Source organism: Lolium rigidum, chromosome 7 (assembly GCF_022539505.1).
Source record: "Lolium rigidum isolate FL_2022 chromosome 7, APGP_CSIRO_Lrig_0.1, whole genome shotgun sequence".
In the NCBI taxonomy this organism is placed as follows: Eukaryota; Viridiplantae; Streptophyta; class Magnoliopsida; order Poales; family Poaceae; genus Lolium; species Lolium rigidum.
Window position 1 is genome coordinate 24,640,532 of NC_061514.1, and position 15,968 is coordinate 24,656,499.

At 48.7% G+C, this 15,968-nt stretch overlaps 1 protein-coding gene across 1 annotated transcript; it reads right to left on the reverse strand.

Moving 5' to 3' along the window:
• Positions 1 to 1,562: 1,562 nt before the first annotated feature.
• LOC124678431 (receptor-like kinase TMK3) lies at positions 1,563 to 5,811 on the reverse strand. The gene is made up of 2 exons (XM_047214324.1): positions 3,574 to 5,811; positions 1,563 to 2,447 (listed from the first exon to the last, which is right to left on the reverse strand). Exons 1-2 carry the CDS (start codon positions 5,534 to 5,536, stop codon positions 1,924 to 1,926), a joined length of 2,487 nt encoding a protein of 828 aa, XP_047070280.1. The 5' UTR covers positions 5,537 to 5,811; the 3' UTR covers positions 1,563 to 1,923.
• Between the last annotated feature and the right edge of the window lie 10,157 nt (positions 5,812 to 15,968).

Consider the following 15,968-nt stretch of genomic DNA (forward strand, 5'->3'; position numbering starts at 1 on the left):
ACATTTGACATCATATACGTTGATATTCTATCATATTTACTTAATCATCAAATATACTAAAACTTGACTTCGACCAAACCTTGAGAGTGGGGACTATCTTCAGTGCGAAAATCGAAGATCTTTGATCGAACGACGATGGCCCTTGTGCATTGTTCCTTTTTTGAAGGCGTCGTTTTTGGAGAGCCTGAAGTTGAGTTCAGGTGTTATCTTGATGGTGGATGTGTTACTACTGCTCAAATTGGAACACTGTAGCGGGACTAATTTTTTTCTTAGTTTTCCTTTTCTTTCTTTTTGTTGTGTCTATCTGTACTGCTATTTGGATATCGGATGTCCCCGAAGGGACCTATTTGGATATTATGTTGTTGCAGAGAACGTAGATAGGCTAATATATTGTTAATATATTTTTTTGTTGAAAAAATGTAACACAGGAGCAGAGCAGCTAGTATATTGTTTCATTCATAGCCCGGACTGTTGTGTGGTGATGCAGATAGGCTACCTGACTAACTAACCGACTGACCGGCCGGGACTGACAGTATCTACCCGTGATGTGCATACACAACAAGTACCGTACAAACGAGAAAATGCGATGGATCGTGACAAGAGCATGGGGAGCAGCAGGTAGGCGGTCGCATTATACGTACGTGCTGGTACCAGAACCATTTCAAAAATAAGATCACAGCCAGTCGACAGAGGAAGAGCATCTGCGCTGACTAATTTGGTAGACAGCCGTATTACTCACTCTACCACTACGCTGCACTACACTCTCAAGACCAGCTTAATTGCTCACCAACCGGATCAAAATTAATCAGGAGCAGAGCATCTCAGTCACATGGTAGAGAGGGTACGGGCTGAAGCACTAATAATGCATAAGTTGAGTTGAGTGACTACCACACAATGTGTGTGTACTGTCGTAGACAAGATAGCCCCAGAACAGCAGTATCACGTACTACTGCTACATTAGCAGCAAGCTTAAGCTACCCAAGAGCAGTGGCTGCTTTTCCTCTACCCCGTCGGCCACATACTTATTGCTCTCCTCGTCCTCGCTAGGCTAGGTGGTCAGGGAGACATGAGCATCATCATCACTAAATAGCAACCAAATCATCGGCAGGGTCTGATGATGCCTCAACAGTGACAACACCAATCACCGGAGCATGTAATTACAGTCACTCTCTTGCATCACTGGGGTCACTGTCAGGCCAAGAAAATACACTCATGCATTACCACTAGTTTATACCACCATAGTACTCCAGTAAAACAAGTGAATCACAGCTAAGCTAGCATCAGTGCTATCACTTTCACAACAACTGGCATTTTCAAACACCCACTTGTCACATAACTGAACTAGTATTCTTGCAGGGTTTGGCTGCATGTATGGTAGATTTGTTTTGTGCATCTAAAGCAATCATGATTGGAGTATTAGTATATGGTATGGGCTCATGAGAAATCAATAGTGAGTGAGTGTGTGTTGTGTGTGGAGCTCAGGAAAGGAGCCAAAATGCAAGCCTGGACTGGTACCAATTGCTCCTCCAACAGTACAAGCCTCATGAATCATGATACGGATCACTGGTGCTGTCCCCCTCTCCTTGCAGCATCAGGAACCAGATGCCATTGCGAAAAGAAATTCCAGGTACATGGATTTAAAGAAACATTTATACCATTTCATTTGATGATGACTGCTAGGTAAAGCCAGAAGCTTCAGTCCCAAGACTGGAATAACCAACCAACGAAAAAGCCAAATCCATCCTACCCGGCAGGAAAAAAAAAACTGAGATGTATATCTACAGAAGGAAGCACATGGACGACGGACGGACGACTCTTTTACCTACAAGAACACTGCGAGCGAAAACTGAGGGGAGAGGGTCCAGGAGAGACAGGCAATGTACTTATTTTTCTTTGCAGACACGATGATGATGATGAGACGCTTCACCGGCCATCGGCCGAGGTGAAGGACTCCGCGAACCCGGCGGGCCGGGCGGGGATGCTGCCCTTGCTGTCGTCGAGGCGGCTGAGGATGCTGTCCCCGTCCGTCATGCTCGCCTCCGACTCCTGCCACCCCTTCACCATCTGGAGCAGGGGCAGGTGCAGGTCGATGCCCATGTAATCTTCGGCTTCGTTGTTCGACGGCTTCCACTTCTCCACCATCGGGACGAGCACCGTCACCGCGTGCCCCATGTCCGGCCGCTGCAAGGGCTCCCGGGACGTGCAGTGCCCGGCTAGGTCTGCAATCACCGAGATGCTCTCGAGAATCTCGTCGGTGAGGACCAGGGAGGGGTCGATGGCTGCCCTGAACTTCTCTTCATCCTTCCTTATCTGGCAGAACCAGGAGGCCAGGTACCGGGTTTCCTCGTCGATGCGTCTCTCGTCGATGGCGGTCATTCCGGTTATCAGCTCCATCAGCACTACACCGAAGCTGAAAACGTCTGCTTTTGTCGTGATTTTCCCAGTCACTGCACATCAGGTGCAACAACTTATCAACCACATATTCAGGGATCATAATATAACAGAACTCAAAAGAAAAAGGATAAATACTAGGGTGTGCCTATGTCTCAGTCGACTGAGATTTTCTTAAGTCTCAGTCACCTCAGAAAAGTGCAACTGCAGTTCAAAAAAATGTGCAACTCGGATCAGTTGACTGAGATATAGCAAAATCGTAAATACTACTCATAAGTTTTCATCAAATGGTAGTCACAAGGTGGTTCAAACTTGACAATATTGGACAAAGCTACTTGTTCTATTGATACAAGAATCAGTTGATACACTTAGGTAATAATAAATTGCAAGCTAGTGATCACAGGGTTTACCAATTACTAGTTCGCCCCAAATTCCAATATACCATTATCAAATCAGTGTGCAACAACTTGTCAACCACACGTTCAGGAAGCATGATAATAACTAACATGAAAAGGACAAATACTAGTAATTTTTTCATCAGATGGTAGCTGTAGTTTGCTGCATCAAAAGTTGGTTCAAACTTCACAATATTGGACAAAGCTAAATGCTCTATTGATACCAGAGTCAGTGTATAAACTTCGACAATAAACTGCAAGCTAGTGGTCACAGGGTTTAACAATTACAAGTTCATCCCAAATTCCAATGCCATTACGAAATCAATGTGAACAACTCTTCAACCACACGTTCAGGAAGCATGATGACATAAATAACATGAAAATGACAAATACTAGTGGTTTTTTTTCCATCAAATGGTAGCTATAATTTGCTGCATCAAAAGTTTGTTCAAACTTCGCAATATTGGACAGAGCTACATGTTCTATTGATACGAGGGTCAGCGTATAAACTTTGATAATAAACTACAAGCTAGCGGTCACAGGGTTTTCAACTAGAAGCACTAGTTCAGCACAAATTTCTAATGTCATTATCGAATCAGTTCAATTCGAGGTTATTTGGGCAGCAAGGTAGGCTTTCAACTAATAATTCAGGAAAAGTGTATAGTCAATAAATCAGGGCGACAATTCAAAATGTACATTGTCTACTAGTTATCTGATAATGGCAATTCATGCATGACAGTTAGAACTACAATGAACAGAAGGAGGTGAAGGAAAAAGGCAGCCATACCAGCATATTCAGGCGCCAAGTAACCAAAAGTTCCGGCGAGTCTGGTTGCGACGGAGAAGTTCCCGTCCGGCGCAGATTTAAGCAGCCCAAAGTCGGACACCTTTGCTCGGAAATCGTCGCCGAGGAGAATGTTGGCCGGCTTGAGATCCCTGTGGATGTAGCACTGCTGCGCGAGGGTGTGAAGGTACTCCATCCCGCGGGCGACGTCCAGCGCGATGTTGAGCCTCTTCTTCCAGGACAGGGGCTCCAGGCCGTGCACCTTCCACTGGAAGAGATGCTTGCTGAGCGCTCCGTTGGACATGTGCTCGTAGACGAGCAGCCTCTCGTTCCCTTCGATGGCGTAGCCGAGTATGGACACGAGGTTGCGGTGCCGGACCTTGGTGAGGATGGCGATCTCCGCCTGGAACTCGTCGAGGGCCTTGTTGCTGATGACGGAGGACTCCATCCGCTTGACGGCGATCATGGTGCCGTCGTGCAGCACCCCCTTGTAGACGACCCCGAAGCCGCCGCGGCCGAGCACGTTGTCCTGCGCGAAGTTCTTGGTGGCGCTGCGGAGGACCTGCACGGCGATGACGAAGCTGCGCGCCTCGATCATGTGGATGTCGCTGTCGCGGCTGCTGGTCCCGCTGGACGTGCCGCCGAAGCTGTCGCTGCTGGCCATGGCGACCTTGACGAGGTTGTCCGGGCCGGAGCCGTCGCGCGGGTGGACGACCACGGAGGACGCCTGCGGCTGGACGGCGCCGTTGCTGCTCTTCTTGCGGAAGAGCAGCACGGCGCCCAGCGAGACGAGGGCCAGCACGGTGATCGCCACCGGGATGGTGACTGCCAGCACCAGGGCTGATCTCTTCTTGTTGCTGGTGGTGTTGTCGTTGCTGGGAGAGTCAGCTGGCGTGCTGGGAGGCGTCGGCGACCGATGGGCAGGTGAGCCAGGCGCCGGGCCGTTGAAGCTGGGATTGCCGTCGACATTGACAGTGACGTCGTGGCTGAAGGCCGGGAGCGGGCCGGTGAGGTCGTTGGTGGAGAGATCGAGCTTCCTGAGGGACTTGAGGCCGGCGAGGCTGTCCGGGACGCGGCCGGTGAGGTTGTTGGCGTTGAGCCTGACGTCGGAGAGCGCGGAGAGGTTCCCGAGGCTGGCGCTGACGGTGCCGTTGAGGCCGTACCCGGGGAGGTTGAGCAGGGTGACCTTGCCCTGGTAGCAGGAGACGCCGAGCCAGTCCCTGCAGGGGTCGTTGCCGGCCCAGGACTCGGCGAGCCGCTGCGGGTAGGATACGCCGGCGAGGAAGGAGAGCAGGGCCGTGACCTCGGGCGCGCATGACGCGCCGCAGAAGCCGTTGTGGGAGAAGGTGACGTTGGCGCCGGGGAAGAGCAGGGCGGGGGCCGGGCCGACGAGGAGGTTGTCGTCGAGTTTGAGGTCGTGGAGGAGTGGGAGGGAGAGGAGGGCGGGCGGCACGAGGCCGACGAGGCGGTTGCCGTTGAGCCAGAGCTGCGTGAGCTGGGTGAGGTTTGCGATGGCGTCGGGGATGGGGCCCGAGAAGTGGTTCCCGTGCAGCCAGGCCTGCTGGAGGCGGGACATGCCGGCGAGGAAGGCGAGCGGGCCCGAGAGGCGGTCGGCGTCGCCGCGCTGGTTGTTGAGCCAGAGGGTCTGGATGGCGGAGGAGGCGAAGGTGGGCGGGATGGCGCCGGTGAGGTTGTTGTAGGCGAGCATGAGGGACTGGAGCGCGGTCATGGCGCCGAGGGACGGCGGGATGGGGCCGACCAGGCTGCAGTTGTCGAGGCGGAGGACGCGGAGCTGCGGGGCGGAGGTGGGGAGGGTTGCGGGGATGCGCCAGCCGCCCGTGGACGCGTTGAGGCGCGGGTTGTCGTCGAGGCAGATCTCCTCGAGGTCGGCGAGGTTGGAGAAGAAGTCGGATGGGATGGAGGTGAAGTCGTTGCCGTTGAGGTAGGCGTGGCGGAGGGAGGCCATGCCGGAGAAGGAGGGGAGGGAGCCGGAGAGGGCGTTGTTCTGGAGGCTGAGGTCCTGGAGCGCGGTGAGGGTCGGGAAGGAGGCGGGGAGGGTTCCGGCGAGGTTGGCGTTCTTGAGGTCGAGGTTGTTGACCCGGCCGGCGCGGTCGCAGGAGACGTGCGGCCAGCCTGGGGAGCCGCAGGGGTCGGTGGCTTTGGGCCAGGCGAGCGTGTCGGCGTTGGTGAGGGAGCGGCGCAGGTCGTTGAGGACGGCGAGGTCGCCCGGGTCGATGGTGGCGGCGGTGGCGGCGGGGAGGGCGATGGCGGCGGCGGCGGCGAGGAGGGGGATGAGGAGGAGGAAGGGGGGTGGGACGGCCATGGCTAAGAGAGGAGGGGTTTGGGGCGCATTGGCGGGGCGGTGGCGGTGGCGATGGCGTCGCCGGAAGGGATTTCCGTTTGGGTTTGGGGTGTGGAGGAAGGAAGGTGAGGTGGCCGCGGTGTGGTGGTGGAGATAAGCGGTGGGATTTCCTACTGGTTTTGCTACGAGTAAAACGTTTGTCGCCCACAGTCACCGGAGAATGTCATGTGTCATGTGTGTGTGTTGTTGGGGTTGGGGGCGTGGCATATGCCTTCCTGCCTGCCTGCCTGGCAGTCCCGAGTGCGCTTGACTAGTTTCTCCTTTTTGTCTCACCCGATAGCAACTTTAGTATTTTCCATTTCGATTTTCCACTTCATTGTTTAAGGGCTTCTCTATTGGCTCCACATATTTTCAAACGATTTGTGTTCGTTTCGATTTATTTGCGTCGGGTCAGATACTAAAACTGATTGCTGCATGTGTACTGTCTGTCTCAATTGGGGCTAGTCCCAACGGCCCGAGGCATTTTTTTCTGCTATTTTCATTCTTAGAAAACCATAACGTATATAGATTGAAAAGACATATAACAAATGAAAAATAAAACGGGCCCAACACCAACCATATTCTGCACCTCTCCATCCTATATCAGGTCCACGAACCCACGTATCGCCCACTGCCAGTCGCGCGAGGCCTCCATTGCCACCCGCAGGGCCTCCTCATCTGACAGGCCGGGAGGCATGACCATCGCGGCATAGCACGGCTTTATGGCTAGCATCATCACATCCTTCTTCCGGTATGAGGAGGGGCTGTCCACCTTACCCTCCTCCTTGATTTTCTACGCGGGGTAGTCGAGGTAGTCCCACTCGAGGTGGTTGTACTCGTCGTTGTCGAGGAACCACACTCGGCACCTCGGATCCCACTCGAAGTGGCTAAACGAGTCCCAAAACGGCGAGGTCATGTCGTATGGGGTCGGTGAGGAAGTCTTGCGGGAGAAGGGCCTGACGTCGGGCAATCACGGCACCGGTGGCATGGCAATTCTACGGTGCCTCAGTATGCAACCACTGGGGAGGTGAACACATCGTTCCACCCAAGAGCACATTGTGTGCTCTCCAGGAACAGGAGCCGGGCCACACTAACAGTGATGGGGACGTGGATGTACGGCTTCTTCTTCTTTTTAGCCGCCGTTGACCTAGCCCCGTGGTCGTTCTTCGGCTTCGTGTGCCGCCATCCATTGCCCAGGGAAGAGGTCGTGTTGCTTTTGTGTGGTAGGTGGAGAGGGAAGGCGGTGGAGGAGAGTTGTGCTAGACGGTGGAGACCGCGGTCACTCGCTACGTTCGTGTCGTGTCCGCATTCGTGACCCAAATTGCCGGTCAGTTTACGCCGGGCAGCTTCACTAAGATTTCCCCATTGCCTGCCACGTCGATGGAAGGTTGGAAACAGTCACTTTGCGTCCGTTTGTGCCGGACTGCCAAAAATGCCCTAGTAATTTTTTAGAAACTTATTTACAGTCACGTCGCTTTTTAGTTTTATTTTAGTCACATCGCTCCTACTTTTGTTCCTCTCCTCGGTTACTTTTTGTTGTTGTTAATTCATCACATGTTTCTTCCTTTTTTTCAGGCTCGTGCCGTTGCTGATACTCTCCCTCTCTCTCTCTCTTTTCGTGTGTGGTCAAAGTCATTTTTACTGGAGCGGTGCGCACGCTGCTAATTTGTGTTACTCCAAAAAATTAGGTCCCGATTGAGGGAAAAACAAAGACGTACGAGGGTGATTGCTCGATGAACTCGGCAGTCGGGGCAGACCGGCAAAGGACACAGAAAAAGCGGCAGGATCGGTCCTCCCTGCTGCCGACGGGGCGGGAAGGGATGGCCACACATTTGACAGGTAGACAGACAGACATAAAGTTTCATGTCGCCGCCAGTGTCGGTGATGCTACTCCAGTCCTGACTGGACTGCCACGCTGCCTACTTCTAGCTTACTCACTTAACCATGTGCTTGGTACCCATGCGGCCATGCTTCGTGGATCGCTAAACCAGAAGATGGGAATACCTACCTGGCTACCATGATGCTGCGTGCGTGTGCTCCCTCCGTTAACGATAGTTTGCGTTCTGGGTTTCGTCCACGTTTTATAAAGAGACTCTGCAAAGTTTAACCAAATATTTAGCAGACAGTATTGAAATTTGGCAAAGTTTGGCTTTGGCGGACGAGGTAAATAAAATGGAAAGGGTGCCGGTCCCATCTTCTCTCCAACTATACGGTACGTAATGCAGGCGGTAATTACTGCGGTGCTGATAATAAATGGAGAAGATCCGTGTGTGATCAATGGGTACAATCCGTAGTAGTACGTAATCAATCACTGCTTGCTTGCCGGAGATCGCAAATCGTACCGGTGTCGGAAGGTAATCAATCGAGACCACCAGCTGCAGATCACATCCCAGTTCCAGCCCAGCCAGATTTATTACCGTGTGAAAATCCCTAAATTCCGAAAAATCCGCAATCTACTTGCCCGTAATTACCCTCTGCGGATTTGGTCTGCCACGTCGCTGATTCGCTCTTTGGCCGGAACAATCGGCGGGATCCGAATCCGATCCTAGCAGGGCCAGATGGACATGGTACGTACGTGCGAGCAGTACAAATCAGGCCGCGATTTGTGTTGATTCCTCTGCTTCTCGTAGTACAATCATCTTCTCTTTACATGCTGGTGTTTCTTCTTCTTTCCCCGGCCGCCCGCCCGCCACCATGTCCTCCGCTGCATTACGTGCTTTCATTCACTCGCTCGGTCGATCATCACACCATGTGCGTGACCAGCACTTGTAGCTCCGCAACCACCCGACCCGACCCTCCCCGCCTCCCACGCCTCTAATTCATCTCCCACCTCTTCTTTTCTTTACTTCTTTTCTTGCCGGTAGCGAAAGAAGATACTTCATCCTTTTTCGGAAATGCTCTAAGAGCATACCCAACGCACACTGTTCTATAGGTACTGCCTCGCACCTTTAGCTAAGTTCGGGTGATCTAAAGTAGGTTCGGATAAGGAGGTAACCTCCTCTTCAGAAAGCAGTATCTTAAACTTAAAAACATGGTTTTTTTTAAAGAAAAAAAATACATCGTGTCATATTTGTGAGGCCTCTTATCTTTATTGTAGAGGTAAAATTCACCATGTTACTTCTGACATCCTTTTTACATTGAGCAACTAGTTATGGATGTCACCATTGCTCATGCCCACCTCTTCTTTCCTTTACTTTCCACTTCTTATTTCCTTTACTTTTCTAGTATAGTACTATCTTATGTCTGCATGGTTTGTCTAGTGTCCAGATACATATGAATTTGGACACTCGGGATATCCTCTTATTCTTTTCGTCGATTGGGTCTAGGGCAATGTGTATCCGTTACACCCGCATTCCATTAGGAGTGCCCGCGTACATATCTAAACTTTGACAAGTGTGGCATTCGTAATATTCTGATACACTTAGTTTGCCCAGCAATCACGGGTTCACGTAGCTAGGCCGAAGCTCACGCTTCCCGTCTCGAAGGCACAGGTAGGTTAGTTAGGATTGTCCCATAAGGTAGGATGGCTTCACATCTGAACCCATGACTGCCAAGATGTGTTGATGTGTTGGTGTTTGTGTATGTAGGTGCTGCTATTTATAATATTTTTTCCATAAGTGATGCTACGACAATGTCTTTGGTTGATGGACTTAGGTTTAAGGGAAGACGGTGCACTGGCGAGTTCGTCGGCTCACAAACAAAGAGGAGACACTATACCCCCGAAGGGTTTGACCCCACTTCATGCTTGTATGTTCTTGATTGATGATGATGGTTACAAAGTCGTCCTGATGGCTATGGTGTTCTAGATACTAGATTGATTGTCCTCCTCGACGACCCCTCATAGCTTTTATATATAAGGCTAGGTCTCGGGTACCATGTCTGGGTCGGCTACAAGTGGATATGAACCGTAGGATTCTATATCTTTGGCATGTCCTTGTTTCGCACATTAGGAACATGAGCCTTGAGCGCTTCATAGTCGCTAATTTATCTTGGGCTTCTTGATCCTTAGCAGGGCATCCTGCTATGCTGCACCAGGTATACCAATGACGAACACCCGAAGGGGCGTGCCAACATCAATAAGTATGCCTTACTTTTATAATGTGTTGTTGTTTATATACTTCCCGTTCCATAATTTTTTTCTTAAATTTGTCTAATTTTAAATATATAATTAAATCCTATTATTTAAATATCTTTACTAACATATCTTAATATCTTACATTTAGCCCATTTGTTCCTTCAATGACGGTACAAAATCGACACCTCATGGATTAGTCCATACACTCTACGCGCCAAATTAACCCATCCGCCATAATTGGCACTTGCTAAACCGACAGGGCACACGCCATTAACAGCGACCCGGCTTCCTTGTTTTGTAGCGAGCGGTACAAAAATGGACACGGTGCGAGCGATTAATAGCAAGCTAGCTGTGACGCGGTTTTGTGTCATGTCTGGCTTCAAGCTTCATTCCTCGCCGGTACTACTTACTACGACTGGGGAACAGTGGCAGTTCTGCTAACTTGTGCGAGAGATCATGGCCGGCCATGCTGCTCTTCCTCTCACATAGGAGTATAAATGATCGGATCGAATAGAATCGGAATATGCTTATACCATATTCTTTATTATAGTTTTTCTCAGGTCTGGAGCAAATGCGGCTATATTTTGGACCCTGGATTCGAATTAGAAGCGGTCGATTTCGAACCGGAAACAAAATAGTTGGATAAATACTTTCATCAATCTCAAAACCTGATGCATCAGTTTGCTCAACTCATTCTCTTGGAGGTGCTAATAGGGTAGGATGTGCTTATGTTCCTAGTGCTGAGGGTTTATACATATGGTTCGCAAAAAAAAGAATACTAGAAAATTTTGAGAGGGATTTGAACTTCTATGCTTGCTTGAGCCAATTAGTTAAGAACATGGTGAAGACATAGTTCAGGCTAATACCTAAGCATTTGCGAGATGGTATAAATATAAACTAAATACAGTTGAATCATCATTTTATCGTGGTACAAACTTAGAGCTTACCATGCATGCCAAATATACTTGTTAACTCAATAACTACTAACTCTGCGAGTGGCGTTTGCTTTTGCTCGAAAATCAGATTATTTGGTTTGAAATATTCGGATAATGCTATTTTATTTTTGAATAATCTATATCTGCATGCTATATATTTGCTATGCGATATTGTATACGCCCTTATGAGATGCCCTTCGAAATTTGATATCCATGTCCGTCGAATTTTAAAAATCAAATAAGAATACCTCGAGACGGATTCAGAACTACGAAAATTATCCTATATGTTTACAGACCTACACTCACGGGACGTACACCCTGCTTCATGTTCTTTTATGATTGATGATGACGGGAGATTAGCCTTCGCCAGAAAGCAGACATTCGCGCGTGGATGGAGGGGCGTGACATGTGGACCAATGATTATGTTCTTCGGAATCTCACCAGAGTGCTATGGTCAATTAGTTCCTCGGCTAGCTTTAGTTAATCGAGTCCTGCCATGTTAGCCGAGCTGCATATGCATGCTTGGTATAGTTAATCGAGTCCTGCCATGTTAGCTGAGTAAAACTTAAACTACAACTCTACTTCTTCTTGGGAAACAATCTTTTGTCGATTTATTTAGATTTCACGTTATAAAAAGACCAGGATGAATAGATAAAATCATAAGTTATATGCATCCTTTCAATATAGATGCCATGACGACTAGCCACAATAGGAGTATCATAAGTAGTATCATGTATGGTATGTTGGCAAAAAAATTGATGTGGCACACCAATTAATAAGGTATAGAAGAGAGTGGTATCATATGGAGTAATATGATACCGCATCATAGCACGTAAAATTAGAAAACTTAATGGCAAACACATTATGTATACACAAATTTGCATTGAGATTCTATAAAATATTAAATATGATGATACTATGATACTGCTATACATTGTGGGCTAGTATCATAAACTAGTATCATGTGCATGATAATAGCGTATGATACTTCCCATTGTGACTAGTCTCAACCTTGTTTTTGAAATAAAATAACAATGAAAGATTAGCTTTCACAAAGCACACATTCATGCATGGATGGAAGCGCATGCATGTGGCACCATGATCATGTTATTAAGCATGTCATAAGAGCTATGGTTAATGAATCCCAGGTTAAAATGAAACCTGACTACCTTGTTAATGGAGCCCTGCCATGCAAGTTTGGTTTGCTGCCACTTCACATTTTCCGGACAAAAAAACACCACTTTTCGGGCAAAATTTTAACTTTGGTACCACCTTACATTTCTTGGAGAAAAAACCACCATATTTTTGCCCGATTTTCTCATACAACACCATAGGAGAATTGAGCATGAATTGACACCATTTCTGACTGGTGGGCACCTGTTTGAGTGAGTAATGTGAAATTATCCCACTTGCTAGCCTTATTAAAAAGGTAAAATATTCTAGAAAAATAAAAATAAATTAAAATATCCCAAAAGTCAACCCATCTCGCTCCCTCCCCATTCCCAATGAAACTTTGGAGTACTAGAGGTCATCGAATTGAAAGTACTAGGCGGTTTACAACTTTTTGCGAATATGGCTTAACAAATACGGAATAAAACTAGCGTTTAATTTGTCAAGCACAAAACCTATATAACTAGGGTTCACCTATGTGCACCAACAACTTATGCTAAGCAATTCAAGCAACTATGTGATAGCAAGATATATAACTTCAAGCACGAAGCCTATCACAAAGTAAAGTGCATAAGTAAAGAGCTCGGGTATAGTAATAACCGAAGTGACGCGGAGACAACGATGTGTTCCGAAGTTCACACTCTTGCGAGTGCTACTCTCCGTTGGAGCGGTCTGGAGGACAAGTCACTCCAAATGCTCGAAGGCCACCGTATTCTCCTCGAGAATTCCCACCAAAAGGGATGTCCTCGATCCACTATGGAACCTTAGGGTGGTCACCGAACCCGCACAAAGCTTGGGGCTATCTCCACAACTTAATTGGAGGCTCCCAATAAATCGCCACAAAGGCCTTGCCCTTGAAGAATCTCCACAACTTAATTAGAGTCTCCAAGAACACCACAAAGACCACAAATACCACTAAGCCATCTAGGGTCCAAAGACCCAAGAGGAACAAGCTCCCGAAGTGAATATCTCACGGATTTTCACCTCCACGTATCACCGCGGAGAAGTCAAACCGATGCACCAAATGTAATGGCAAGAACACCACAAAGATGCCCAAATCCTTGACTCTCAAATTCCAACAAAGCTACTAAATCTATTGGGAAAATAAAGGAGGAAGAACACAATAAGAAGAACCCTAAATTATCCAAGATCTAGATCCCAAGAAATTCCCCACCAAGAGGAGATTTTGTTTGGTCAAAATGTGGATCTAGATCTCACCTATCTCTCTCTCAAAATGATGCAAGAAGCATTGGAGAGGGAGAAAGATAGCAAGCTCTTAGGAAATCAACAATGGAGGAGAGCTAAAGAGTGAGAGAGCTGAGTGGGGAAGAAGAAGTGCTAAAAGAGAGAGCCAAAAAAGAAGGCTAAAATAGGGGTCCTAAATATCTGCCCGTTGGGGCAAGAGATCCGGCTTGGGCCGGTAGTACCGCCCAGCCCACCAAACCTGCAGTGGCCAGTCAACGGGCGATGGAGCAAGGGGATCGGGGGGCACCGCTCCACGCGCGGGCGGGCGCATGTGCGCGGGGTCAGTGATACGTCCCAAACGTATCTATAATTTCTTATGTTCCATGCTACTTTTATGATGATACTCACATGTTTTATACACATTATATGTCATATTTATGCATTTTCCGGCACTAACCTATTGACGAGATGCCGAAGAGCCGATTCGTTGTTTTCTGCTGTTTTTGGTTTCAGAAATCCTAGTAAGGAAATATTCTCGGAATTAGACGAAATCAACGCCCAGGGGCCTATTTTTCCACGAAGCTTCCAGAAGACCGGAGGGGAGACGAAGTGGGGCCACGGGGCGCCGCCACACAAGGGGGCGCGGCCTAGAGGGGGCCCGCGCGGTCCTAGCGTGTGGGGCCCCCGTGACTCTCCCGACTCCGCCCTTCCGCCTACTTAAAGCCTCCGTCGCGAAACCCCCAGTACCGAGAGCCACGATACGGAAAACCTTCCAGAGACGCCGCTGCCGCCAATCCCATCTCGGGGGATTCAGGAGATCGCCTCCGGCACCCTGCCGGTGAGGGGAATCATCTCCCGGAGGTCTCTTCATCGCCATGATCGCCTCCGGATCGATGTGTGAGTAGTTCACCCCTGGACTATGAGTCCATAGCAGTAGCTAGATGGTCGTCTTCTCCCCATTGTGCTATCATGTTAGATCTTGTGAGCTGCCTATCATGATCAAGATCATCTATTTGTAATCCTTCATGTTGTGTTTGTTGGGATCCGATGAATATTGAATACTATGTCAAGTTGATTATCAATCTATCATATATGTTATTTATGTTCTTGCATGCTCTCCGTTGCTAGTAGAGGCTCTGGCCAAGTTGATACTTGTGACTCCAAGAGGGAGTATTTATGCTCGATAGTGGGTTCATGCCTCCATTAAATGCGGGACGATGACGGAAAGTTCTAAGGTTGTGGATGTCTTGTTGCCACTAGGGATGAAACATCGATGCTTTGTCTAAGGATATTTGTGTTGATTACATTACGCACCATACTTAATGCAATTGTCTCGTTGTTTACAACTTAATACCGGAGGGGGTTCGGATGATAACCTGAAGGTGGACTTTTTAGGCATAGATGCATGCTTGGATAGCGGTCTATGTACTTTGTCGTAATGCCCCGATTGAATCTCATAGTACTCATCATGATATATGTATGTGCATTGTTATGCCTTCTTTATTTTTCAATTGCCCAACTGTAATTTGTTCACCCAACATCTGCTATCTTATGGGAGAGACACCGCTAGTGAACTGTGGACCCCGGTCCTATTCTTTACATCTGAAATACAAACTGCTGCAATTGTTCTTTACTGTTCTTCGCAAACAAACATCGTCATTCACACTATACATCTAATCCTTTGTTTTCAGCAAGCCGGCGAGATTGGCAACCTCGCTGTTACGTTGGGGCAAAGTTCTGTGATTGTGTTGTGCAGGTTCCACGTTGGCGCCGGAACCCCTGGTGTTGCGCCGCACTACACTCCGCCGCCATCAACCTTCAACGTGCTTCTTGGCTCCTACTGGTTCGATAACCTTGGTTTCTTACTGAGGGAAAACTTGCTGCTGTGCGCATCACACCTTCCTCTTGGGGTTCCCAACGGACGTGTCATCTACGCGCATCAAGACTATTTTCTGGCGCCGTTGCCGGGGACCTGAAGAAAAGTTACACCACAAAGATTTCTAACTCCCACGTCAACTACACGCCAGCAGTCAGCGATGCGGGGCGTGTGGGGACATCGAGCCAACGTGGCGAGCGGGTCGACGCGGAGAGGGCCCCACGCGGGTGAGCGAGCGGCGTGCGGCCAGGCGAGCGAGGCGCGTGCGGAGGCCGGTACCTCCGGCCAGGGCCGGCCGGTACCTCCGGCTTGGGCCGGGCGGAGCCTCCGGGCCTGGTACCGGAAAAAGGAAATAAGGAGGCCAGGGGGTTACTGGGAGCTGGGCTTGCTGGGCGGTAGTGAGCCCGGTAGCGCGGGCGGTAGTACCGGCCGAAAAACAACGATTCCTCCTTTTTTTAAAACTTAAACTTAAAATGCAAATAACTTGAGATTGGAAAATCCAAATGAGATGAAACTAATTTTGTTGGAAAATATGGAAACTAGTGGGGGGTGATTTTCTATAATTTTTAGAGTGAACCCTCTAAACCCGGAGAACTAAGAAAGACTCCAAAATCAAAAACACAACAAGTCGGAATCCACTTTGGATGAACTAGAGCTTGTCATGGAGATAACCACAAGCTCTAAAACACCACATGGATAAGATACAAATAACAACCAAGAAAGGATGATGAAAGGATGCAAATGTTTGACCGCACTCCGAACGATACGATCGAGTTACTCACTCGAGAGCCCCTTGATAGTACGACCATCACCCTA